Source organism: Babylonia areolata, chromosome 21 (assembly GCF_041734735.1).
Source record: "Babylonia areolata isolate BAREFJ2019XMU chromosome 21, ASM4173473v1, whole genome shotgun sequence".
In the NCBI taxonomy this organism is placed as follows: domain Eukaryota; kingdom Metazoa; phylum Mollusca; class Gastropoda; order Neogastropoda; family Buccinidae; genus Babylonia; species Babylonia areolata.
The window spans coordinates 25,600,578-25,627,774 of record NC_134896.1 but is presented as its reverse complement, the minus strand read 5'-3'; the positions used below and the strand labels follow the sequence as shown (position 1 = coordinate 25,627,774).

Sequence of the window (27,197 nt, the reverse complement as noted above, 5' to 3'; positions counted from 1 at the left end):
GTGTGTTCAAGTACACTGATCTATAAGATCAATGGTTCAAGTACCACTTCTATGATCGTCTCTTAGGGTAAACCGCGACTGGCATGCGTATCAGTCACCCTATTGTCTCGAGAACTTGAATTCCAATGGGATTCACTTCGTGGATCTTTGTGGAATGATGACTGAGCCATCGGACCAGTATAACCTTTTTTTGGCCGGCCGGGTTTGAAACTGCAGTTTCAGTTTCAGTTCCATCGGAGGCCTCAAAGTGTGTGGACTGGTGTGCATATACGCTACACCACTTCTGCTTTTTGATTGATTGATATGGATACTTATATAGCGCCTGTCCTCAGTCGGAGACCACTGAAGCTCTAAGCGCTTTACAAACACGGGGTCATTTGCACAACAGGCTGCCTACCTGGGTAGAGCCGACTGATGGCTGCCACTGGGCACTCATCATTCGTTTCCTGTGTCATTCAGATTTCAGGCATGCACACATACACACTCAGACAGACATGTAACATTTTACGTGTATGACCTTTTTTTATTATCATTATTTTCCCTGCCTTGTAGGCAGCCATACATTTTAGTTGTTGTTGTTGATGATTTTTTTTGTTCTGAGTGTTGTTGTTGTTGTTGTTTTTGGTTGTTGTTTTTTTTTAAGGAGCAGATACCTATACTACACATAAACGCAACGTGACACGCCAGCCAGGTCTTGTGACTGCCGGAGTCTACGTGTGGCCGTGGCAGTGTGCCGGCAAAACATTAACATAAACTCAATCAGAGGAATGAAACAAAAGATTAAGTAAATACAGTACGGAACGACTCGGAAAAATATATGTTTTACTGTCACTGAATAAAACAGGCGGACGGCAGCCGAAAAGCCAATTTCGTGCATCAGTCGGCTGTCACTGAAGTATGCCTATACACATGACAGACGCACACGCTCTGTAATGGTAGGTGAGTGCCGCATGGATGGGTGGGTGAGTGGGTGGGGTTCAGTGTGCGGTGGAAAAACAAACAACAGAAAAGCTATTTAAAAACTCTTATTTTCTATGGAAGCATACACAGACAGAAATGTGGATGTAACTGTCATATGCCACACATATTAGTGCATTGATAATACATAAACAAATACATCCCAAAAAAATTTTAAGACACATATTAGTGCATTGATAATATATAAACAAATACATGAATTAAAAAAAGAGTGAATAAGGAAATAAATAAATGAATAAGTAATAGATAAATAAATGAATAAACGACATTCAGTTCAGTGCAAATTCTCGTCATACATTGAAGAATGCAACAAATGTCAAACATTACTTAGAAACACACACACACACGCGCGCGCGCGCGCGCGCACACACACACACACACACACACACACACACACACACACACATCATCATCATCATCATCATCATCATGTTAATGGTTTTAGTTATTATCATTATCATTGAATTGTTACTGTAAAGCTAATTTCATGTTAGTTATGCATTTCTTAGTAGTTTTCTACCTTTTCTGTTTTATTCTGGCTTCTCTTTCCCCCTCTCCCTACCCCTCCCCCCCTTTTTTTTAACCGAATCGTCTAATATCACTAATAGTGAAAAGACGCTAAACTAAAGAACACACACACACACACACACACACACACACACACACACACACACACACACACACACACACACTTCCTTTCCCAGTACCATATGCTCCTATCCCTTTCTTTATTTTTCGCAGATATTTCTTTCTTTCTTTCAGTTCTTTTAGCTAAGTACAGAGGACTAATAGATAAATAAATAGATCGGTAAATAAATAAATAAATAAATAAATAATGAAAAAAAAGAAACAAGAACAAAAAACAGTATGTGTTCTGTGACTTACATGCAGCTGAGGCCAACAACAAGTGTGTGTGTGTGTGTGTGTGTGTGTGTGTGTGTGTGTGTGTGTGACGGTTAGAGAGAGGGAGAGAGCTTGTGCTCGTGGGTGTGAACACTTACACGTATTTGGAGTGGGGGAATGAAATCAAATTGTGACTATACAGGTGTACTTGGGGTAGGGGGATGAGGTGGGGGGGATTTGAACGTGCGTCTGTGTGCATGCATGGATGTGTGTAGGGAGTGGGTGGGGGATACAGGTATTGTATGTGTGTGCGTTAAAACCGGGCTTTTTTTTTTTTATTTTTTTTTTTTTTTAGATATTGATATTAATGAAATTTGGTAAACTGATTTGTTAAATATTTTCTTTTTAAATTCATATCATTGGTTTGTTTTTCTTTTTTTGTTTTTGTTTTTGTTGTGTTTTTTTTCCTTCTCAAATTAGATTTTCTTTGTGTTGCTCAGTTAATATCTATTCAAATGGCTGCGAAAATGTCAGTACAACAAAAAGTTAATCTGACAATAGATGGTTTCAGTCAGTCAGTGTGTGTGTTATGACCGTGTGTAAAGTATGCTTGCGTGTGTTTTTCCTATCCTCTCCATCGCTTTTGGAACATAAAACCATCAACTACCGGCGAAAAAACAGAAAGGCTGATTTCATTTATTTGCTGACATATTGAGCAGCTTCTGTTTTTTTACAAACAGAATGTGCTGTTGTGTGCCACAGATTAAGCTTAGTCGGCACGCTTAAACAATATATTATAGTATAAATCTCTTGTTTTTGGTGTCTGTATTTAAACTGTAAGGCCTCTTTGAAAACGAAATTGTAAAAAGAAAAAGAAAAAAACAACAACAAAAGCTGAAAATCTACCAGTGCGTGAACAGAGATTACCCGGCGTCTGATGTCTGATCTATCTATTGTGTGTTTCGGATATTATCAATACATGCACATATGGCAATAGTTCTCAATGCTCTTACCAGCGCGTTGGGTTTGCAGCTAGTTCAGGGGATATATCTACATTGTCACCACCAGTACAGCTCAATGTCTAGAAGCAGCTGCTGTGTGTATACTGTTAGCACGCGTTTGTGTCGGGGAGTGCCCTCTGGCGGGGGATTCCCTTGCTGAACAACGCCATCTTGAGGGAATCACAACATGACACACTAAAAAGGAATTCCCGAGCCACCCTGTCTGCTAACTTCAGGTAATGTGAGCCGAGGAGGCATCGTTTTGAAATATTTTCAGCACGCCTCACAAGCGGAGGTACCCAGAGTGAGATTTACTTTGATTTTATGAGCATTAATGGGAAATGTTGTTTTTATTTTGGTTCGTTTATTGAGTGCTGACCTCGTGGGTACTTTGAAGTTTTCCTCTTTTCCAAGTTAGATTGCGGCTTTTTTTAAACAGGTGTGTAATTCCCAATTTGGGGGTGATTTTTTTTCTTTGGCTTTGATTTTCTTATTTATCAGGCTAAAAAGACGAGGAAAGAATGGGCAATACAGATTACGCTTTGGTTTGAAGTCATTGCATGGGTTTTGGAAAATCGTAAGTTTCTAAAGATACACCTAAACCTGCAGAGGGAAAGGAGCACAAGGTGTAGCCACACACACACACACACACACACACACACGGATTAAGAACACACACACACACAACACAACACAACACAACACACACGAAATAACAAACGCTGAACTATGTTTTGACAATGTTCAGTAATAATTATAAGTCTGCGTCACAAGTCTGTCAGTGTCAGGTATTCGCGTCACTCATATGTTACTGTTAACACTAATTTTGTTTCACTCACACAGTGGTGATTACAGATTTGTGAGAGATTTGTCATTTCTTTAATAAATACATTTTAAAAAATTAATTTTTATTTTATAACTTAATGTCAAAATCCAGAAACAGCACAAGCAGTGAGAATAACACTAAAATCGATGAACATTTCTGAAAGTGAAATGGTTTTGTCACCAGCAGGAGTCATCGGTTTTAAACCTTGGCTGTATCCCTTTTTGTTACGATTACCACTATTGACCTCATTAAAATTCATAAATATTTTCAATCACATCGAAAACTAGTACTTTGAAATAACTTGTTTTCCTCTTTCATTAGTTTCAGGGATTTTCATTAAAACTTAATAGCTGGATCATTACAAGGGAAGTAACTTATTCACCATTTCTGTAAATAGGTTGTGCGACTTGGCCAAGCAAGGAAAAAGCAAAACAACAACAACAACAACACACACATACACACACAGAGAGAGCTAATTTCCTGGCATGGGGGGGGGGGGGGGGCAGGAAGTGGGGGTGGGTGATGGTGGGGTGTCTGTGAAAGTAATTTTCACTGCCTGTCACCTCAGTCTTTGCATCCAACTCAAGTGAATTTGTGTGCAAGTGAAGCAGTTTCTCTCTCTCTCTCTCTCTCTCTCTCTCTCTCTGTGTGAGTGTCTCTGGCATACATTCACACATGATTGTACACACATCTCACACATACACACATTGTGACACACACACACATAGTCACACACACACACACACACTCACTCACTCACTTAATCACACACACACACACACACACACAGAGTGAGAGAGAGAAAGCATGTCAGAAACAAGAGAAATTTTTATCCTTGGGTGTTGATCTCCTGTCTTGTCCATCCACTATAATTCTAACTATGTAACTCTGTCTAAAGGAGAACAATAGCTACTGTATCTCCCATGATCCTAAGCAGACAGCTGCCTTTTCAGTTTTGTTGAGTAGACTGATATCACTTCTGTTTGGGTTACAGGATGACTGAACTAACAATGTGTACCTAACGACCTGTAAGCTTTACATTTACTGAAAGTTAACAGGGTGTGCACTTAAGTTAACGACCTGAAAGATTTCACACTTACTGAAAGTTAACAGGATGTATGCTGTTATGTGTGTACGAGTGTGTGTCCTTTGTCTTTTTTTGCACACTCTTATTTTATCATATAAGCCCCCTCACCCCATTTTTTCCCCTCTGAGTCTAAATCTTTAATTTACCAGACTAGTCCATACTATAATCTTGTCAAAAAAACAAACCAACCCTTATCATATATAGAATGTTTCAACAGGTAAGTTTTGATCTCTTTAAGTTACCAGACCAGTCTTGGCTGTCCTGTCATAAAAACTCATCATCATAATTCATATAGAATATTTCAACCAGCAGGATTACATGTTGTATTACATGGATATACTACACATTCACTAACACCCTGGCTGGTCAGTGGGAATGACTGTTCACAAGCCCCAACCTGTCATCAGGCTGTCAAACTTGTGGATCCAGTTGCCAGCTGAATATTATATATATATATCTTTACCTGTATTTATGTGGTGTTGGCTTTTGTTTTCATTGAGGATGAGTATTGCCAGTTACTGTTAATGTATTAGTAAGTGTATGCGTGTGGCTGTATCTGTGTGTGTGTGGATCTGCATGTGCATGCTTGTCACCTTAGTGTACATGTACATGTGTGTGGGTACATTATGCACAAGTTAACTGAGTGTGGATCGTTTTGTTCTTATTTTATTCCAGTCGTTTGCCAGATATGTATCTGTCATTTTTATTATTATATTTTAATGTAGTTTCTTATCTGCTTTACATTTATAGTTGTAATGGGTTTTTTTTGTTTATTTATAATCTTATTTCATTTTAGGCTATTGTTTTGATTTTTATTGTAATTGTCTCCTTGAGACTGAAACTGGTATGTGTCATTTTTAGATTAGAATCTTATCTAAAACAGTTTTTAGCTGACTTTTTCATTGTGCTTGCCTTAGTACTATTGCTCTGTTACATAGAACAGAGTGAAAACATAGAACAAGGAAGTTATATCTTGATTTTCAGGAGCATTCCATATGAATTATAAGCCTTTTCTTCTCACTTTTCCCTTCTGTAGTGAGGGGTGAGTTCACTCCTGGGGTAGATGCAGTGTGTGTGTGTGTGTGTGTGTGAGAGAGAGAGGTGTGTGTGTGTGTGTTGTGTGTGTGTGTGTGTTTCTCTTTGGATCTTTTCCCCTCTCTGTTTTTTCTCCATACCCCCTACACCCCCTCCCAGTGCCCTCTCCACACATTCCTCACAATTTTTCTTCTTTCCTTTCTAATCTTCATTTTGTCCAGGTTTTTTTGTTTGTTTTTCTTTTTTAACCTTTCTTTCTAGTTGGTTTTGTTTAGATGTGAATTTTTTTTCTCTCACTAGTAGTAGTACTTACTCAGTCCCACTGTGTTTGTTGAAGTTTTGGATTTGTCTGGCTGGTTGTTTTGTCTACCTCTGCTCAGCCCCCCTTCTCACACACCAATGAAGAATGGAACAAGGTCTCCCCATAATTAAATTACAGTGCGCTGAACTGTTCAGGCAATCATCATCTCGACATAAACAAAACAAAAAGTAGCAGGATAGATAGGCTGAATTTTCTTTCCGACCAAATCAGTGTTGTTTTGTTTTGTTTTCTTTTATTCATTAGAGGTTTGGACTTACCTGAGCTGTCTGCAAGTATAAAGTTCTCAAGGCGCTTTTTTTTTTTTCTTTTTTTTTTTTTTGCATTCGTGGGCTGCAACTCCCACGTTCACTCGTATTATACGTGAGTGGGCTTTTACGTGTATTACCGTTTTTAACCCGCCATGTAGGTAGCCATAGTCCGCTTTCGGGGGATGTGCATGCCGGGTATGTTCTTGTTTCCATAACCCAGCGAATGCTGACATGGATTACAGGATCTTTAACGTGCGTATTTGATCTTCTGCTTGCGTATACACACGAAGGGGGTTCAGGCACTGGCGCATGGCAGGTCTGCACATATGTTGATCTGGGAGATCATAAAAATCTCCACCCTTTACCCACCAGGCGCCCTCACCGTGATTCGAACCCGGGACCCTCAGATTGAAAGTCCAACACTTTAACCATTCGGCTGTTGCGCCCGTCGCCAAGGCTTTCAGAAATGGCACAATTAACTTCTTTTATTTTTCCTGAAGGTTCTGACCTGTGCTCTCCATATGGGAAATTGGTAAAGTTTAAAAGTGATGATTCTTAAATCATCTGTAAGAATGATCTTTGTTGATATACAGAGGATCTGTACACATGAGTCATGCATGTTATGACTTGTGTATGAATAATAAGCCATAATAAGTGACAATTTAGAAATGTAAGTGTAAAAGCACAAGATATCAAAAACAAAACCTATATATATATATATATATATATATATATATATATATATATATATATTTGTTTTGTTTTGTTTTTTTAGAGTAAGCACTGCTTAACTAATAGATCTTGTAAAAAGTAAAATGAATTAGTTGTACAACATGAAAATTTTGTTATAGAATTAAATCAAAAACATTCAAATAGAGTAACTCACTTTTATGGGGAAAAAAACAAACCAACAACAACAAAATATTATTAACCTTCATTTTATTTCCCAGCAAGAATATTGCAGGTCCTGTTCAGTGCCTTTTCGTCTTGGGTTCCTTTGGCTCCTCCTCCTCCTCCTCCCCTGCTCAGCAAACATTCTCCCTCAAGCAGGTAGCCTTCAGCGTGATGGAGTGGGAAGGGGGGCAACAACGCCCAAGGGCCCCCTCCACCCCCACCAGCGAGCTGAGCCATTCCACCAGCTCCTCCCGGGAGAAGGTGCCCCCCTACAAGCAGTTGAACCCCAGTCCGGTCATGTCGGCTCTCTCCAAGCTGTCCGACGACGATTTGTTTCGTAAGGTGTGTCACTGTGTCCGTGTGTGTGTGGTTTTGATTGGTTTGTTTTCGTGGCTGGGTTGGCGTAGTAGTAGGTTTGTGTGTGTGTGTGTGTGGAGAATGTTTTTGATTTAGTGTCCTTGGTGGTTTTTGGTAGCTGGTGTGTGTTTGTAAATTATATGTTTGACTATGTCAGTTGTCACGTACGTGTGTATGTGGGAGGTGTGTGGGGGTACTGTCAGTGTCACTGTCTGTATACATGTGTGTCTGTGTCTGCGTGTGCATTAACACTTTCAGTTTGATACGTATGTATGTATGTATATATATATATATATTCTTTCTCAGTTTCTGTTACAGTGTTATTGTTAGGAAGTCAGCAATATCAACATCACTCAGTTTTAGACAAACGTAGACCTATCCAATCCATACACATGCACACACACTTGCATGATATACTCACAGTAGTCACAGAGTGGCATACACAAAACGAAAGAACTGAGAACTTTAAATATTGGGATAGATATACTGCACATGCACACAATATATATTTTATATACACAGACACATTAAAAATTGAACCAAGTGAATAATAGATATTTCTAAGAAGTAATGTATACTGCTGTGTTTTCAGCCAGCAATAATGCTGATCACTAACAAGTTTTTATGCCCTTGACACAACACAACTGAACTCCAGTCTAATAAAAGAAAAAAAAACCATCCCAACTTTTCAGGGAGGGGACGAGATTCTCCGCATGCTGCGACGAGTGGAGTCCGACTACAAGAACCTCCTCTCCGAACACAGTGGCGTTGTCAAAGACGTCAATCGCCGCTTCCAGATTTTCGTCCTGGAGGGGCGGGGCCTGAAAGAGATCAACCAGAAACTGCAAGACGACAACCAAGAACTGCGTGACCTCTGCTGTTTCCTTGACGATGACCGACAGAGGAGTCGGAAGCTGGCGCGTGAGTGGCAGCGGTTTGGGCGGTACACTGCGAGCGTGATGCACAGCGAGGTGGCAGCCTACCAGGAGAAGCTGAAGCAGCTGGAGGATCGGCAGGCAGAGCTGCTGTCAGACAACATGGAACTGAAGGAGTTGTGTTTGTTTCTGGATCACGAGCGGAGTCAGGTTGGTGTGTGTGTGTATGTGTGTCTGTGTTTGTGTGTGTCTGTGTCTGTGTGTGTGAAGGATCGACAGGCAGAGCTGCTGTCAGACAACTTCAAACTGAAAGAGCTGTGTCTGTTTCTGGATCACGAGCAGAGTCAGGTTGGTGTGGGTGTGGCATCCCCACTGGGGGCGTGTTTCATCTGAAGAGATTATGGAGATATGTCATTGTAGCAGACTTTGTTGCTTATTCCTTTTTCTTTTTTTTTCTTTTTGTTTTGTGTGTGTGGTGTATGTGTGGGTGGGGGAATGGGGAGGAAGTGTCATGAGTTGTATTTGTGTGTAGCGTGTATTTTGTGTGTGTGTGTGTGTGTGTAAAGGAGCGGCAGGCAGAGCTGCTGTCAAACAACATGGAACTGAAGGAGCTGTCTTTATCTTTTCTTTTTTTTTAATTTTTATTATTACACCTAGTAAAAATTTATTGCAAATAGATGAACATATTAAGAAATCACACACACAAACAATATGATGTCGGGTGTACACCATGACATTAAATGATAAAAATGAAGTGGGGTGTACACTATGACATTATGGTGTGTCAGCTTTTTTTGGGTAGCATTGCATCAAGAAAGCAATGACAAAATTTAGCTGTTGGTTTTGGGTGATCTCTAAGGGGATCACATCCAACAATTCTGATTTTTTTTGTTTTGTGTTTTTTGTTGTTGTTGTTTGTTTTTTTTTGGTGGGGCCTCCTCTTTTTTTCGCCACTTTTTTCTTCTGTTTATTTTATTTTATTTTATTTTTTTTTATTTTTTTTTTTTGTGGGGCCTCCATCCTCTTTTTTCCCCACTTTTTCTTTTTTCTTTTCTTTCTTTCGTTTATTTCTCTCAATAAACTGTTAAACACACTCTTCACTCACACACACTGTGACTGACACCAAAGGGATAGTTTTCATTCATTACATGTTGTCTGGTACAACAATTGCCCCAGAGTGTCTTGCAGCATGAGATCTAGGAATGTTTAATGACTGCATACAGTTGTCTGGGTTTATCGTTGCTCTAGTGTGTTGCTGCATGCATTCCTGAGTGTAGCAGGTGGTGATTTCTGCCTGGGTTTATTATTGCTCTAGTGTGAATTGCAGTGTTAAAAATTTTCCGTTCTTTTCTTCATAATCATAGCCATTCATTCTCACCCACCACAACATCCATCCACATGTCTCCCCCCCCCCCCCTCCGCCCCCACCTCCCTCACCCCTCTCCACTTCTGCCTCCTCTTTCTCCTATCCCACCCTTGTTGTGTGAGTAGTGGTGTATGTGCGTGTGGGTGATATGTGTATGTATGTGTGAATGTGTGTGTGTGTGTGTGACAGAGAGAGAGTTCGTGTGCACATGTGTGTGTGTATGTGAGTGTGTGTGCGTGAGCACATGCAAGGTATGCTCGCTGCAAAGTTTAAACAGTTGACTAATTCAGGTCATAAAAAAACTCATATACTTTTCACATAATTGTAAATGATGATCGAAAATGATTCCTAATGTTGATATTGTTTTAGTTTTACACGCTATACTAATACATATTTTTCCAATCAGTATCACATGATTAGCGATTAGATTATGTTTGTGTCTGAAACTTTCATTTTTTGAAGTAAGATATTTGTAGGATAAATATTATGATTTATTTTCCATTGTAATTCCCTTTACCTGATCTCTCTTTTGCATGTTCTTGGTGTTAACCATACCTTTTTGTCATTTTCGAAACTGAGTTTCCTACACCACAGATCTCTCCCATATTGTTGTTTTTTTTCCCCTTGCACAGAAGGTTATATTTTCTTTTCATCATCGTCTTCATTACAATTTTACATGAAATTCCAAACCTGTAAAGCAGAATAACAGTTTAAACTACCTTTAGTGATAGAGGTAATACATACGTGTATGATATGAATCATGATGATAGTTTGCAACTTGGATGTTTTAAGTTAACAAATAGCTCTGATGAACAATAGAACAAGCAGGAAAGAATGTAAAAAATAAAGAAGAGAAAAACAAACAAACAACGCATGTGCGCGCGCGCAGACACACACCCACACACAGACACACACACAAAACAACAAACAGACAAAAACAACAACAAAAAAAGATTTTTTTTTTTTTTTTTTTTTTTTTTAAAGGAATAACACACACAGATCCCAGAACATGACATTTCCAGTCTTGGCTCACGGCAGACATTAACACTAACAGTCAAATCTCATGGATCACAGGGAACATCCGAATCACAACAAACCAATCAAACCAAGATTAGTCAATATAATGTTCCCACACGTGTGGCTCTATATAGGATTAGTCAAATCCATGTTCTGTCACTAAATCTAAATAATGTACTAGGCAGCCATTTAATAGAGAAATCCTGATAATTCCTTTCCATTAGGTGTATTTGTGTTTTCTTTTGTGTGCAAGTTTGTGCTTGAGTTCAGCAATGAATGTGTTTAAATCTGGTTTAAGTAATTAATGACATCATCGATGTACTGTTGCTATATTTCTGCCTTTAATATATGCAACTTGATCTTCATTAACCAATCTGTGTATTACTTTCCCTAATCTTTCTGCTAAAACTTTGGCTAGAATTTTATAATCAGAGTTTGTTGAAATAACGGGCCTCCAGTTATTGAGTTAGTCTCTATCTAGTTCCTTTCCCTTTTTTTATGAATTAAGTACTGTTATGATACCTTGCCTTTGTGTGATTGAAAAATATCCTCTTTGGAAAGAGTCAATGAAAGAGCTTGTTACCATACTGCCAGTTTTTATCCAAAATAATTTCATGAACTCTATCTTTAAACCATCAGATCCTGGAGCAGAACCATTTTTCATCTTCCCAAGAGCATTTGACATCTCTTCAAGTGTCACTTACCTTCATAAGTAGCAATTTCATTTTCTCCCAATCTTCCCAATGGTTCATTTTCCATAAAAGTGTTGACTGCTTCTGTAACATTTATTACTTAATACTTCTGTTCTTTTACTATAAAGATGTTTGTAGAATTTTACTTGTTCCTGTATGTAATACTTCTTTTCGATCTATTTAGATTTCTCCAGATTCTGTAATCAAGTTTGTCATTATCTTATTCTTGCTTCTTGCTTTTTCAAAGTTTCAGAAAAATGTTGAATTCAGTTCCCGAGCTTCCCCTTCTCTATCCATTTGAGTCTGGACCTAACTTGAGCCCCTCTTGTTTTGTGATTTTTATGACTTCACACTTTTGTTTCACTCTTAAATAATCTGCTTTAATTCTTATTTTGTGGGTCTTTTACTTGTTTGTGTTCAAAGTCACCTAGATGCATTCACAGTTTCAGACGAGAAATAAATTTTCTGAATTTAATATAAAAAAAATATATAATTCCCACTTCTCTGTGTCCCCCAGTACTTGATTTTGCATAAGAAACATAATTATAGTCTATGGTTTCATTCATTGACTGTACAATTTCTTCATTATTCCAAAAAAAACTGTTATTAAATCTCCAGTATCCTGGACCCTGAATAAAATCACTATCACTTGAGTTCCAGTACGACAGCTTTGTGATCGAAGAAGCTGTGTCTGTTTCTTGATCACGAGTGGAGTCAGGTTGGTGTGGGTGTGGGTGTGGCAACACCACTGGCGGGGATTTCATCTGAAGAGATTCATTATGGAGATCGTGTCATTGAGCAGACTTACTTTGTTGCTCATTCTGTTTTTGTTTTATTTTTTGTGTGTATGTGGTGCATGTGTGGGTGGGGAAATGGGGAGGAAGTGTTGTGTGCTGTCATTTGTATTTGTGTGTAGGGTGTATGTGTGTGAGTGTGTGTGTGTGTGTGTGTGTGAAGGATCGGCAGGTAGAGCTGCTGTCAGACAACATGGAACTGAAGGAACTTTTTGTGTTTCTTGTTGATATTTGGGTGTGGTGTGTGTATGTGTGTTTGGGTGTGTTGTGTAAAATGTGTTTGTGTATGTGTGTGTGTGGATGGTGGGTGTTTGTGTATGTGTGTGTGTGGATGGTGGGTGTTTTTTGTGGGGGGTGGAAGGTCTGGGAGTGGGAGAAGGAAGTGGAAGAAATGTTGTGTGTTTTTATGTGTTGTGTGCGGGGGATTGTCTTGACTTGTGGGTATGTAGGATGTTTGTGTGTGTGTGTGTGTTGTGCATTCTTCACATGTGTGTCGCTGTTTGTTTTTATTGTCCAGTTAATGTCTATAAATCACTGGGGTTTTTTGTTGTTGTTGTTGTTGTTTTTCTTGTTTTGTTTTGTTTTTAATTAATTTTTGTTATTTTTACTTTTATTATTTATTTAATTTAATTTATTTATTTGGTTTATTTTATTTTATTTTTTATTTTTTTCTCAAGGCCTAAGTGTGTTGGGTTATGCTGCTGGTCATCTGCTTTGTAGATGTGGTGTAGCGTATATGGATTTGACCGAACGCAGTGATGCCTCCTTGAGCTACTGATACTGATACTGATACTGTTGATTCACAAATTGTCGCATGTTTGTTGTTTGCTGCGGTTTTCTGGGGCATTTTCATATCAGAATTCATATAATTTACATCGTTTGCATCAGTTTTTGATGTCTTGATTCAATGTTTAGTATTGAGTGGAGTATTAGCGAGATGTCTTACTGAGTTGCTGCAACATTTTGGCCAAGAGGAGCAAACAGGCAAGCATGGTTTGTGTCAGTTTGACATGGTAATAACATTAAACCGAACTTGGAATACAATACTTCTTCGTCGTCGTCATTTGTGGGCTGCAACTCCCATGTTTACTCGCATGTACACGAGTTGGCTATTTTTTTTTATGTGTATGACCGTTTTTACCCCGCCACGTAGGCAGCCATACTCTGTTTTCGGGGATGTGCATGCTGGGTATATTCATGTTTCCATAAACCACCGAACGCTGACATGGATTACAGGACCTTTAACAAATGTATTTGATCTTCTGCTTGCGAATACACACGAAGGGTGTTCAGACATAATCAGGTCTGCACGTATGTTGAACTTGACCTGGGAGATTGGAAAAAAAAAAATCTCTACCCTTTACCCACAGTGCAGTACAAACTCCTGGTACTGGGCAGATGAGTGGTGACAGAGACGACGGTGATGGCAGTAGCAGCGGCACGGTGCCCGGCCAGGAGGACACGGGTCAGTCACAAGGGGACAGTGATGGGCAGGTCACCCCCACCCCCACTCCAACCCCTTCACAGCAGCCCTCCTCCTCTGCTGGTGAGTGGGTTTCTGTTGTGAGCTGGTGTGTGTGTGTGGGTAGATCTGTGTAGATGTCTCCTCTCCCCTTTCTCTGTTCTCTTTCTTTCTGTCTGTTGTGTTTCAGACCAGTTGACTGTATTGTATGTTATTGTATTGCATTGCATTTATTGGGTTGTAGTCGTACAGTATCTTATTATTTTTTTGTCACAACAGATTTGCCTATTTAAAAAAAAAAAATGACTGCTCTTGTCACAGTGCAGTGATAGCCTTTTTTTTCTTTTTTTTCTAGCTGCAAGTTTATTAATTTGTGTCATGTGGAGTGATGGCCTAGAGGTAACGCGTCCGCTGTGGAAGCGAGAGAATCTGAGCACTCTGGTTCGAATCACAGCTCAGCCGCCGATATTTTCTCCCCCTCCACTAGACCTTGAGTGGTGGTCTGGACGCTAGTCACTCGGATGAGATGATAAACCGAGGTCCTGTGTGGAGCATGCACTTAGCGCACCTAAAAGAAAACCACGGCAAAAAAAAGGATTGTTCCTGGCAAAATTCTGTAGAAAAATCCACTTCGATAGGAAAACAAATAAAACTGCACACAGGAAAAAAATACAAAAAAAATGAGTGGCGCTGTAGTGTAGCGACGCGCTCTTCCTGGGGAGAGCAGCCTGAATTTCACACAGAGAAATCTGTTGTGATAAAAAGAAATACAAATACAGATACACTATCAGAATGTGGTGGTGGTGTTTTTCTACAGAGTTTTGCCACGGTGGAGCCTTTTTTCTTGCCTTGGATTCTTATCTGTGTGCTAAGTGCATGTTGCATACAGGACCTCGGTTTAATGGGCTCATCCAAATGGTCAGTGTCCAGACCACTGCTTAGTGTAGTGGAGGGGACAGTAAATGTCCTGGTCCATATGTGGGCATCAAATTGGTGGACACTCGCTTTGTAGTCAGGTGCATTACCATTGGGCAGATGATAACAAAATTGCCACTGATAATCGTTCATTGATGTAGCATCTGTCACAAGGCCATAAACGCTTTTACAATGAGCAGATTAATTAAGAGACACTGTGCGGCAAAAGCTATCATACTCTAATACTCATTACTGTCATTGATATTTAAATAACACAAAAATGTGGTAAAAAAAAAAAAAAGGTGAATTCCATCATCATAAACACACACCCACACCCACACACCCACCCCACCCCCTCCCACACACACACACTACACACTACACACACACACACTCTCTCTCTCTCTTTGTCTATCATTCTCTCTCCCTGTCTCTCTCTTTCTCTCTCTGTGTCTTAATAAATTATGTGTGTAAAATCTAGAAATGGAGAGAAAGAGGAGAGCTTTTATACATGTGTTTCTTTATCATCTTTTTTTTGTTTGTTTTTTTGTTTTTCATTTTCAGATTCCCATTATGTTCGACAACTGGAACTGAAAATTCAGAGACTGGAAGAAGAGAAGAAACAACTAGCTCAGGTAAGTCTTCTACAAGACAGAATATCTTTACTTTGGTGGGTTGGGGGTAGGGAGGAGAGGGAGGATGTGATAATCACAAATGTTCTGTCGTGATGATGTGACTGTTAACGGGGCTGTTGCTTGCAGTGTTGATGCAGAATCATGAAAGTCAGGAAAATGAAAGAACCATTTCCAGGACTGGAAAAGTCTTGGGGAAAATGTTCTGCCCTTTAGGGTCTGAAAACATGTTGGAATTGATTTTTATTTTTTAAATTTTTTTTAAGAAAAGAAAACATTGACCAGTACCATTCAACAGAGCTTAGTGCATAAAAAAAAACAACTCACAAAATATGTGTGTGTGTGTGTGTGCTTGATTTAAGCCTGACTGAACAGAACGACACAGAAATGAATGATAAGTAGTTAAAGGCAGCTCTCCAGACTAGGCTGCATGTTGTGCAAATGACTGTAAAGAGCGGAGAGCTTGACCTCTGACCACAGGAAAGGCGGTATATATATATAAGCATCCATACCAGTCGGTCACTCAGTCTTAACGAGATAAGATAAGATAAGAATAACTTTATTATCTCCAACTGGAGAAATTTGGTCAGGTGCATTATCACAACATAGACAAGTAAACAACATGGGGAGCATAACTGTAAAACCCAACAACAGCCCCTACAAATATTACGAAGATACAAATGTAAAAAATATCACATACATCGTTTCATACATACATCCACACACTGCAGGTAATAACTAGTATTCTTAATGTAAAAACAGAAAGAATTAAGAAACATTATTTGAATATAATTATAAACATAGCCTACTGTGTGTTTGTGGTGAATAGCGAGCTGTGTGTTTGTGGTGTGAGCAGAGAGTTGAGAGGAACGGGGCAGAAGGTTACCACCCGGCTGATCAGGACAGAGCCTTGCACAGTGTCCGGCAGGATTCCGCTCAGAATCAGGTAATTAGAACTTTTTTTTTCTTTTTTTTTTTCGCAGTGAGCTGCCCCACCCACCTCTTCCCCAGAGTCGCTTGACTTCTCTCTCTCTCATCCCTTTCCACCTTCTCCCTCGCTTCTACTTTTTTTCTTTTTTTTTTTTTTTGTCAGTGAGCTGCGACTCCCCCCTTCCTAAATCTCCCATAACCGATCCCTCCCCCCCTTTCCGCCTTCTCCCTTGCCCACTATCCCGCTCAGAGATTTGGTGTGGCTACTGAAATGGCTGGGCGTGAAACTAGTCGTACATGTGAAAGCCTAGTTGTAGATCTGTACCATTGATTGGAAGTAGTTGCCCATGAACATTGAGGAAGAGAGGTCAGTGTTTCTTGTCACCTGTTTTTTCATTCATGCATGATAATACAGACAGTAATAAGTGTAACTGCTAAATAATGTCAAGTAATACTAACAGTGATTGTTGTTGATTTGTATTTGTATTTCTTTTTATCACAACAGATTTCTCTGTGTGAAATTCGGGCTGCTCTCCCCAGGGAGAGCGCGTCGCTACACTACAGCGCCACCCATTTTTTTTGTATTTTTTCCTGCATGCAGTTTTATTTGTTTTTCCTATCGATGTGGATTTTTCTACAGAATTTTGCCAGGAACAACCCTTTTGTTGCCGTGGGTTCTTTTACATGCGCTAAGTGCATGCTGCACACGGGACCTCGGTTTATCGTCTCATCCGAATGACTTGATGATGGTAGTTATAAAAGAAAAGAAAGATATTTTCACAGATGGAATGGTTGAGTGTCATCATAATCATGGCCAGTTAGACAAGGGAAGTAATTCAGATCAGTGACTGATTTTGCAGCGTTTATTTACACGCCATTTACATTTATTTACCACCATTTATTTTAACATTCTGTCAGTGCCACCACAATTGTTCTATTTTCTGAAAGCACTAAGCTGTTCAATTTCCTATTTTATTTTACAATCTGTATCTTTTGATATATGCTCGTCTACTGTTTTGGTGAATAGTAGTTATAGTGAGCTTCAGGATTGATATTTCATGACACATTTTTAGATGCTAGGATGTAATTTTGAATGAATGCAAATTCACACAAGATTAAAACAAATACTCTCTTGATCAATCCAGGAATTTACTTACTTTTCAATAGTATTAGAAGCAGTTCATTTCATTTTGTGTACTGGTATATTTCACAAAGAAAAACAGCAAATTTTGTGTTTAGAAAATGTATCTTCTGCAGCAGTGTATTTTTTCTTTGTTGTTGTAATGATGTTTTTAAACAAAAGTCAAAAAAATAAAAAATCACAAACCTTTGATTATCATTATGGGTGTCACATATTTACACATACCATCGGTTCAAAGCTAATCTTGCATTAAAGACTTTTTTTCTTTATACAAGAAGAGATATGATGACAAATGAGAGGCTTATGAATACATTGTCCCATCATTCATTCATTCATTCATTCTTTCATTCTTTGTGACTTAGTACTGCCAGTTAGCTCCCCTGATATCACAGTTGACCCATTTGTATGAGTAAGAATTAAAATCACCAAAAAACAAATGTTTGAATTTATGAACTGAAAACTTCCAAACTGATCAGTAACATAATGTGTTAGTTGGGGACAAAGTGTGAAACTTCCTCCCTTCTTATGCTATCATACAGTGAGATGATGAAAGTATCCATATTTTTTGTTCGAAAACACTGATGACTTGTAAACGAATCCAGGAAAGCACAAAGAGTTTGAAACAGATTAAATTCAGAACGTTACATAGCCACGATAGGGACCCTTTGTCTAATTCTGTTGCCTGCCTTGTGACTGAGACAAAACTGGGTCGGACGCCGTTGTTCACACACACTGTTCACGTGAACCAGTCACCGCGAAAATAACTCTCCTGCTCGCGAGCACAGTAACACACATTGCATTTATTGGTTGCAGTGGAGAGTGGAAAGGTCAGTTAAGTTATTCTTAGATCATATTGTCATAATGGCAATAGGTGCCACTCAAAAATTCAAAACTATCTAAGGCCTCGATCGGGGCCTTTCATCTGAAACAGTTGTGAACAGTAGGACGACGATCGGGGCCTTTCATCCGGAGTAAGTTAACCTTTTTGTTGCTCCTGTTGAAGGCTGGGGAAGGTCGCCAGGGAGCAGTGACACCTGGTCGAGACAGAGCCACGCCCACGTCTTCCGTCAACAAGCCAGAGGCAGTTGTACATGCCATGAAGGTGAGTTGGGTTTTGTTTTTCTGCCAGTTTGATGCACAAACATGCATACCGTCCTGATTTGTCTGGAACACCAACAAGAATGTCACCGCATTACAGAAGCATGAAAAATTGGTGGCCGCTCCAGGGAAAAAAAAAAAAAAAAAAAGGCGCTCGGTTGATATCTTCAGACAACAGCAATGGCAGCTTAGATGTGCATGCACCAGCAGTCTGTCAGGACTGGAAGGATGTGAAAAGAATTGACGAACCAACATTGCAACAAAGAGGAATGCTTGTGAGAACTGTACTGAAAAGGCTTTTCTCCGCATAGGCGGATAGTAGTTTGCACAGGACAGGAATGTCAGACCCATGCCGGAGTCTGCACAAGTGGGTCAAGGTAAGCATGTTACTTAAACGTAATTTTAGGAAGAAAATTTCCTTTACGCATTGATGAAGATGATGTGTGTGTTCAGTTGCAAAAATAGTATGAGTGTTGTCTACAGCTGTGTAACAAGTTTAGGGCTTTTTTTTTTTCTTTTTGGTCTGTATAGGTGCTCTGTTCTATGATTGCAAGGAAGTATTGCATGGTGTTACTGACAGTTTTGCTTTATTCAAGATTTTTTTTTGGCTGTGGTACTGATTGTCAGCTTCTGGGGTAGGCAGCATATCAGCATGGGGAACATACATACAGAACCTGCAGTGGTTGTGTTTCAAAAGGTGCCAACCAGTGCAGACCTGTCATATCAAAATGAACAAATTAGAAATAAGAAAAAATGCTTTGTTGAAAAGTGGTATGGTGGTGAACATTTTGACAATATTAGTCCAGATTATCAACATTTTGTCATGGTTCTGGCAAGCATTTTCCACTTTACTGAATGGTCTAGTGTCAATCAAATGTAATCGCAAGAGAGAACAGTGAGGTGTTTGACTGATCCAAGCCAACCACAGTGCACAAGGTTGGCCATTTGGATTCTCTTGGTGACATAATATTGATACATACATGTTCACTGTTCTGGAATAGCGGTATTTGTTTGGTGAAATGTATAAATCAGTGAGTGCTTTGGTTGTTACAGCTGTAGATTGTGTGTTATGGAAAATACATACACAAAAAAGGAACTTTTTTTTTATTGAGTGTATAAACCTGACAGCAGGTTGTGAGGTTGTAACACGATCAGCATGCACATGTGTGTAAGTCCAGTCCTGTTTACAAAAAAAGCATGCTCATCTGTGAGACTGGTGAAGATTTGGCGTGAGCCTCACCAAGGGGGAAAAAAAGAAAAAAGAAAAAAAAAGATGCTGTCAGACCTCCAGGAAGGATTACAATGAAAGGTGGCCATGTTTACGGGGAAAACCCACTTGTGCACTCTGTGCAAGAGTGAATTCTCCATCAGTCATGGTGGCCGATGATGATTGGCGTCATCACATTGTATCAAAAAAAATAAAAGAAGAAAATAGCGTGATCCAAGAAAATTGATGAAAACTTTAGTTTGTAACTTTGTTCCGGACTTTTACATGTTTCTCAGGGTCACATTTTGGGGTAGGCATGTATATTGTGTAGTTTCCTGTGGACAGGCAGCACTGCAGCTGCATTAGAACTTGCCTTGGGGGGTATATGTCTATGTGGGAAGGATTAACTCTTTCCGGACGAAGGAATGCTCACGCATTCCTACACAAAACGTATTCGGTTTCGGACGAAGGAATGGAATAGCATTCTCCAAAAGTAAAATTCCATCATGCGCTGTACACGTGATTTTGTGATTAGCCAAGCAGAGTGCGCTATTCTGGGTCACTCCACAATCGAATGGTATGATTGGTCAGCCTGGGATGTGTGGCCCGTCTCGCACACACGCTGACAAAGTCACTGACCGGTCGTCTGCTCTGCGTGCCAGCCTGTTAGCAAAGCAGGCTCTTCTCAGAATGTTGTGAAGCGACCAAGGCAGTGACGGCAACGTTTTAGGGTTGCCGAAGTACTTTAAATGCTACAAACTGAAGGGTCAGACATTGAAGAGGTGGATGATGACGAAGAAGAAAGCGAATTTAATGCAGAAAGCGAGCATGGGTATGGTGATTCGGTGTGAAAAATTGGCAGTATTTTCTACATATGGCAAAACTGTAAAAATAAGATGAGAAATTTGATTTTTTTTATATGTAATAGCTCAACACGTAATAAACCAGTTCTGAAAGTTTCATTTTCTTGCACAGTATTTTGTATTTTTTGTAATTTTTTTCCAAACCCTTACAAATGGGCCGTCTGTGGGGAAAAGCAAGGGAGAAAACTTGTCGTCCCGAGTGAGTTAAGGATACTTCTTCTTCTTCAGCGTTCGTGGGTTGCAACTCCCACGTTCACTCGTATATACACGGGTGGGCTTTTATGTGTATGACCGTTTTTACCCGGCCATATAGGCAGCCATACTCCGCTTTCGGGGGTGTGCATGCTGGGTATGTACTTGTTTCCATAACCCACTGAATGCTGACATGGATTACAGGATCTTTAACGTGCGTATTTGATCTTTTGCTTGTGTATACACACGAAGGGGGTTCAGGCACTAGCAGGTCTGCACATATGTTGACCTGGGAGATTGGAAAAATCTCCACCCTTTATCCACCAGGTGCAGTCACCGAGATTCGAACCCAGGACCCTCAGATTGACAGTCCAACGCTTTAACCATTCGGCTATTGTGCCCGTCATTAAGGATACTAAAATGGAGCAGAAGATGAGGTAGCAAAAAAAAAGTGTTTTATTTATTTTGATAATAATAATAATAGTACATTTATATAGCACTTCCAAACCTCTCAAAGTGCTTTACAGTAACACGTGAGTCAGACACAAAGCACACAAACACACACACACACACACACACGTGTGTGTGTGTGCACACACGCTTCATCACACACATATGTGTGGAAAAAATTTATGTCTGCAGAGTACCGGCATGGGGTGGAGTACCTTAATTAAGTAATAATAATAATAATGATAATAATAATGCTATTTATATAGCGCTGAATCTTGTGCAGAGACAAATCAAAGCACTTTCGCACCAGCCATTCATACGCATGCATATCATGGAGAAACAAAACAAGGAAGAGGCAGGAAAGGGAGGCTATTTTGGGAGAGGTGGGTTTTAAGGCCAGACTTGATAGAGCTGAGTGTGGAGACTTCACGAAGTGAAAGAGGAAGTTCATTCCAGTTGCAAGGTCCAGAGACAGAGAAAGAACGGTGGCCAACAGTGGAGTGTTTGAATCTGGGTATGCGTAAACAGAGTGGATCCAAAGCCGATAGTAGAGAGCGAGATGGAGTGTAGAGGTGAAGGCAGCCACAGAGATAGGAAGGGGCAGATTTGCGAATACATTTATAACATAGAGACTGCTTGAAAAGGACTGTTTTTAGTTTTGTTTTAAGGGATGTGAGTGACAGTCTGTGACAGACTTTGGTACAGGAGTCTTGTGTGTCGCAGGTGTTGCAGGTGCATGAACAGTTGGAGAGACAGCAGGACACCAAAGGGTCTGAGGATCTGGAGACACCACAGAAAGCTATTGTGAGAGAGATGTGCAATGTGAGTCCCACTGTTCCTCTCCCTTTCTCTCTCTCCCTCTCTGTGCCTGTCTGTTTTTCTCTGTCTCTGTTTCTGATTCTTTCTGTTTGTGTGTGTGTGTATTGGTGCGTGTGTATATTGGTGTGTGTGCGATTGTGTTGGACAAAAGATTTGTCCTGCTTCGGCATTGGAAACATTTGACCCAGTCTCAGTGGAGAGAATGTTTCATTACTTTGGTTTTTTTCTTTAACTCCATGAAATTTTTGACAGATTGAATACAAAATGTGTGCATTTATCATTGTATAGACGTGTCTGCTGTGTGCTTGTTTGCACATGCTGCCATGCATGTTCACATACAGTATGTTTACCTGTATGCCTGAGCACGTTTCATGTCGCTTGATATTTGCTCCATGATAATAATAATAATAATAATGATAGTATTTATATAGCGCTGGATCTTGTGCAGAGACAAATCTAAGCACTTTCACACCAGTCATTTACATGCACACATAACTCTAAAACTGATGATGCTATCAACCTGACCCCTTTAGTCTCAATTCTTTCATTCAGTTATGGAGAAAATTGTTTGAAGAGAGTGAAAAATTCCAGTTGTATAGGAATATCAAACTTTTTTCTTTTTTTCTTTTTTATCTTTTTTGAAAAATTATCTCTCACAACTTGTACATGTACATATTTATCCATTAATAGAGTTTTTACTGCAGTTACCATAAGCCGCAGATCACAATAGGCTAAAGAAAAAGGTGGAGACAGAAAAATAGAATTTGCAAAGAACAAAATTTGGGAACAGTTGTGGATGAATTACATTTTGTTGTAGAATGTCCAAAGAAATAGACTGAAATAGAGCAATACATATACCAAGCAAACATCAGTCAAATTTGTCATTGTTTTTGCAGTTTAGTTTATGCTTGGAAGAAAACATAACTTTGGCAGATTCATAAGATATGGGAAGGGTATGAAATTTGTCCTTACATCTGGAACATACAATTCAACAGACTTCAGTTTTCACCACTTTTTTTTATATTCTTTTATGCTTGTTCCATTCTGACACTGCTGGACTGAAGTTGTGATTCAGGGTGTACATATTGTTAAGAGTACATATTGTCAAGTGGAACATGCATGTTGTTTGGCTGAAGTGGGAGGTTGTTTTTTTTCCCTTAATTCTATTTTTGGATGTGCTTTTATATGCTCATTTTGTTTGACTGAATGAACTTTGTGATTAAATTCGAACATACTGATAGCGTATCTGCTCCAGCCCCCCCACCCCCACCTTGACCACCCCAAAAGGAGTGGGTAGGGGACAGAAAGAAAGGCAGTAACTCAACTTCTCTGACTCTCTCTTTCTTGCAGGTGGTGTGGCGCAAACTGGGTGACGTCGGGGAGTACCCACCTCACACCCTGGCCTCCACCCCCTTCTCCACCACTCCTCCACAACCCCACCCCCAGCACCCGTACAGGCCCCAGTCGGCGGCCGGCAACCCCATCCCCAGTAGCAGTAGTCAGGCAGGGGGGCCTCCCCCTCCTCCCCTGTCCAGGTCTCACCCCTCCCCCCACACCTTCTCACCCACGGACGGACCGTCCCCATACCTGGACATTCACGGCAATCTGCACAGGGGCCCTCCACCGCCCACGTCCTCTGCTGGTGGTGGTGGTGGTGGTGGTGGTGCTCCTTCCGGGGAGGGGGGATCAGGCCGGGGTCTGGGTGGTTTGGATCATTTGGGGGGTCCGGGGCCTCAGAGCCACTGGGTGGAGAGACGAGGGGGAGGGGGAGGAGGTTCGGGTCAGGGGGGCCTGCAGGCTCCCAGACAGGCCGGAGGTGTTCAGGCAGCAGCCACCAGTCCCGGACGAAGGGAGGATAATAATCAGCGCCACCACTCTCCGGGGGGTGGGATGATGGGGATGATGGCAGAAAGGAGGGATCACATGACAGGGCGGGGAGGTGGATGGGGGGAGAACTTTCCGCCCGGTGCTGGTGGTGGTGGTGGTGGTGGAGGCCGAGCCAACCCAGGGGGAGGAGGTGGTGGGGGTGGTGGTGGTTATACCAACACAGCAATGGGGTCCCATCCTCCTCCTCCTCCTCCACCAGAGCGTCAGAGGCAGATGCACCCACCCCCATACTCTTCCTCCAAGAGCTGCCCCACCCTCATCGCCCCAGGCCACCCTCCCCCTTCGCAACAGCAGCATCAGCCACCACCACCGCCCTCTTCCCAGGGACATCACCAACCCCCTCCTTCCAGGCAACAACCACAGCATCAGCAGCAACCTCCTCCTCCCCCCACTCATCGCCAACAACAGCAGCAGCAACGCGTACACCCCTTACACCAGCCCCCTACTTCCTCCTCGTCGTCCCCCAACCAGGGTCAACACCATCACCATCACCACCATCATCAGCTGCCGCGCTCCGTGTCCGGTCCTGCCACCTACTACGTCGGCCAACCCATCGCGCAGTCCAAACCGCACCCACAGCCATCGACCATGACGACCACCATGCCATCCTACCACCAGCCTCCTACCTCGCCTTACATGTACACACAGCAGCAGCAGCAACAACAGCGAGGAGGAGGTGGGGGAGGGGGTGAGGGCAACCTCCCTCCACCCCCCTTTCGGTCCGCCTTCCCCCCTGGGGAGCAAGGGGGGTCAAGGCCAACAGGTCATGGTGGTGGGGAGATGGGTCGCCCAGAGCGCAGGCAGACGTACTTAAACGATTGATTGTTCATTTTCAGTTGTTGTTTGTTGGTGGGGTTTTTGTATGTGGGGAAAATGGGGGTCGGAAGTGGGTGTTGTTGGTTGGGTGGGGTTCGTTTTTGTTTTTTGTTTTTTTGCTGATAGCAGCTTGTGTTTTCTGTTGCTGTCGTTTTGGCATTGTTTAAAAAATATATATATATATATTTTTTATATAATAACGTCAGATGTTGTTATGTATAGAAAATGGGTGCATCATCTGTGTTAGTTGTCATCATCAAGATGTGATGTTGGAAACAGGTTTGTTTTGGGGGAGGGGGTGAATTGTAAGTTTTCAGTTTATCATGTGATGAATTGGTTGTGTGCAGGGTTGTGAGTTTTGCTGGGGGTTTTTTAAGTGATACTTGAAGACTGTAATATGAAGTGGATGTCACCTGAATTTCCTGGAATCAAATCCAGAATTCCTTGCCGAGGAAATATGATTTGCTTGTACATTCTTCTGGTCTCTGCTAAGTGCTTCAGCCATTTACTGCTGTTGACTTCTTTCCTGTGAAGTGTGTAGTCTTTTTCTTGTTGCTCTGTTGAGAGTAAGTCCCAGTACACCTACTGTTTGATCATGCCACCGACGGGCGCAATAGCTGAGTAGTTAAAGCGTTGGACTTTCAGTCTGAAGGTCCCGGGTTCGAATCACGGTGACGGCGCCTGGTGGGTAAAGGGTGGAGATTTTTACAATCTCCCAGGTCAACGTATGTGCAGACCTGCCAGTGCCTGAACCCCCTTCGTGTGTATACGCAAGCAGAAGATCAAATACGCATGTTAAAGATCCTGTAATCCATGTCAGCATTCAGTGGGTTATGGAAACAAGAACATACCCAGCATGCACACCCCCGAAAGCGGAGTATGGCTGCCTACATGGCGGGGTAGAAACGGTGATACACGTAAAAGCCCACTCGTGTGTATATGAGTGAACGTGGGAGTTGCAGCCCACGAATGAAAAAAAAAAAAAAAAAGACCATGCCACCAACCTTAGTGGTCTCTTGAGAGTTTAACTCTCTGTCCTGTTTCGCTGACCTGCCATTCCCTGTGTCAACAGCCACAGGGAAAACAGGGCCAGGGAACCATGCATGGGAGGTAACTTGTGACACTGCAGACTCACGAGTTGCTTCCCATGGGCCGCCATTTGCCGTGACTTTCTTTGAGGATGTTTTTTTTTCCTCTCTGTACAAAATTAGTTCAGGCTTTAACTCTGGTTATATACCTGGTGGTGCAAAATATGCAGTTTCTCAGGAAGCATCTCATACTCTCTTTTTCACACAGAATTTTTGGAACAGAACAGGAGACACTAGAAGCATAGCCACTTAGCAGATATGGCGCATCTGAAAATATGGTTTGCAATACAAGATGTATCCCATCTACAGCAAAAGTAATGTTATGCAAGATTTTCTATTTTCATATTTGGTTGTTGTTTTTTTTATATTTTAAGTCTGTGATAAATGATTCCGACAGGCTATGCAAAACTTTAATGTCCTCCCTCCCCCTTTCCCTCTCTACCCACCCAACACCCATCTTCCTGTCTTCTGATATTATTGACCCAATTCTGACCTCTTTTTCATTCACAGCAGGAGAAATCGGCCACTGCATTTCACCCTGGTCTGTATGTTTGTTGAAACTGCATTGAACTATACAGATGCATTTACTGATACATGTAGAGGGAGTGGGACGTGGGGGGGGAGGTGTTATATGGGGATTTTGAGCCGAAACTGTGATGTCATGAACAAATACGCTTGTCAGTGGAATTATGTCGCTTTTTGATTTGAGAGCCCAGTCTTGCGTCATGGAAGGTATTCGAGCGCATGCCGAAAAAAATATGCAGTTGAGTCCACTTTTTCTCCTTTTTTATTTCTTAGGTTGAGTGAATTTTTTGGTTGTTTTTTTTTTTTTAAGATGAAGTGTGTAAAGGATGGGGTTGAGCAGCTGAGTAAAGTGATAACTTTAGAATTTCAACAGCATAGACTGGCTTTCTGGCATGCAAGTCCTTAGTCTATATAGTCTGATATCAGACTGAAGATTGATTTGGAAAGTGGCCTTTGTTGTTTTGTTTTTGCAATATTGTGGAGTTGATGTGGCGGTTTCATTCAGAAAATCAAATCACAGTCTCACACCTAGAATGAAAGAATATACTTTTGAGTGGGTTGTTTTCTTCTTTTCGTTTCTGAAGAGAACGGAATTCTGAATCATGTAAAAATCATTGGTTAAAGGGTGAACAGGCAGTTGGATTTGCAGACAGCTGTTACAGGTCTCTCACCAAAGCTGTGCTGTGGGTGTTTCTTTGTTCCATTTATTTGTCTGTCTTTTGCACAGGAATTTCAGTTTGGGTTTTTCACTTTTGTATGATTAAGACCACAAGACTTAAGTAGGCAGCAAAAGGTAAACATATCATTGGTTGGGTCATATGCTTTTTTTTTTTGCTT

The 27,197-nt window shown here is 41.0% G+C and overlaps 1 protein-coding gene across 2 annotated transcripts; it reads left to right on the top strand.

The window, feature by feature from the left end:
- Positions 1-2,973: 2,973 nt before the first annotated feature.
- On the top strand, positions 2,974-27,197 carry LOC143295945 (uncharacterized). 2 transcript variants are annotated; one of them, XM_076607646.1, is made up of 9 exons: positions 2,974-3,058; positions 7,291-7,576; positions 8,284-8,676; positions 13,734-13,881; positions 15,277-15,347; positions 16,201-16,290; positions 18,419-18,517; positions 21,949-22,047; positions 23,395-27,197. In XM_076607646.1, the coding sequence occupies exons 2-9, from the start codon at positions 7,406-7,408 to the stop codon at positions 24,751-24,753; spliced, it is 2,430 nt and encodes an 809-aa protein (XP_076463761.1). In that variant the 5' UTR covers positions 2,974-3,058; positions 7,291-7,405; the 3' UTR covers positions 24,754-27,197. The 2 variants fall into 2 exon arrangements, with proteins under 2 accessions (XP_076463761.1, XP_076463762.1); XM_076607647.1 differs by having other exon boundaries at positions 2,988-3,058; positions 7,305-7,576.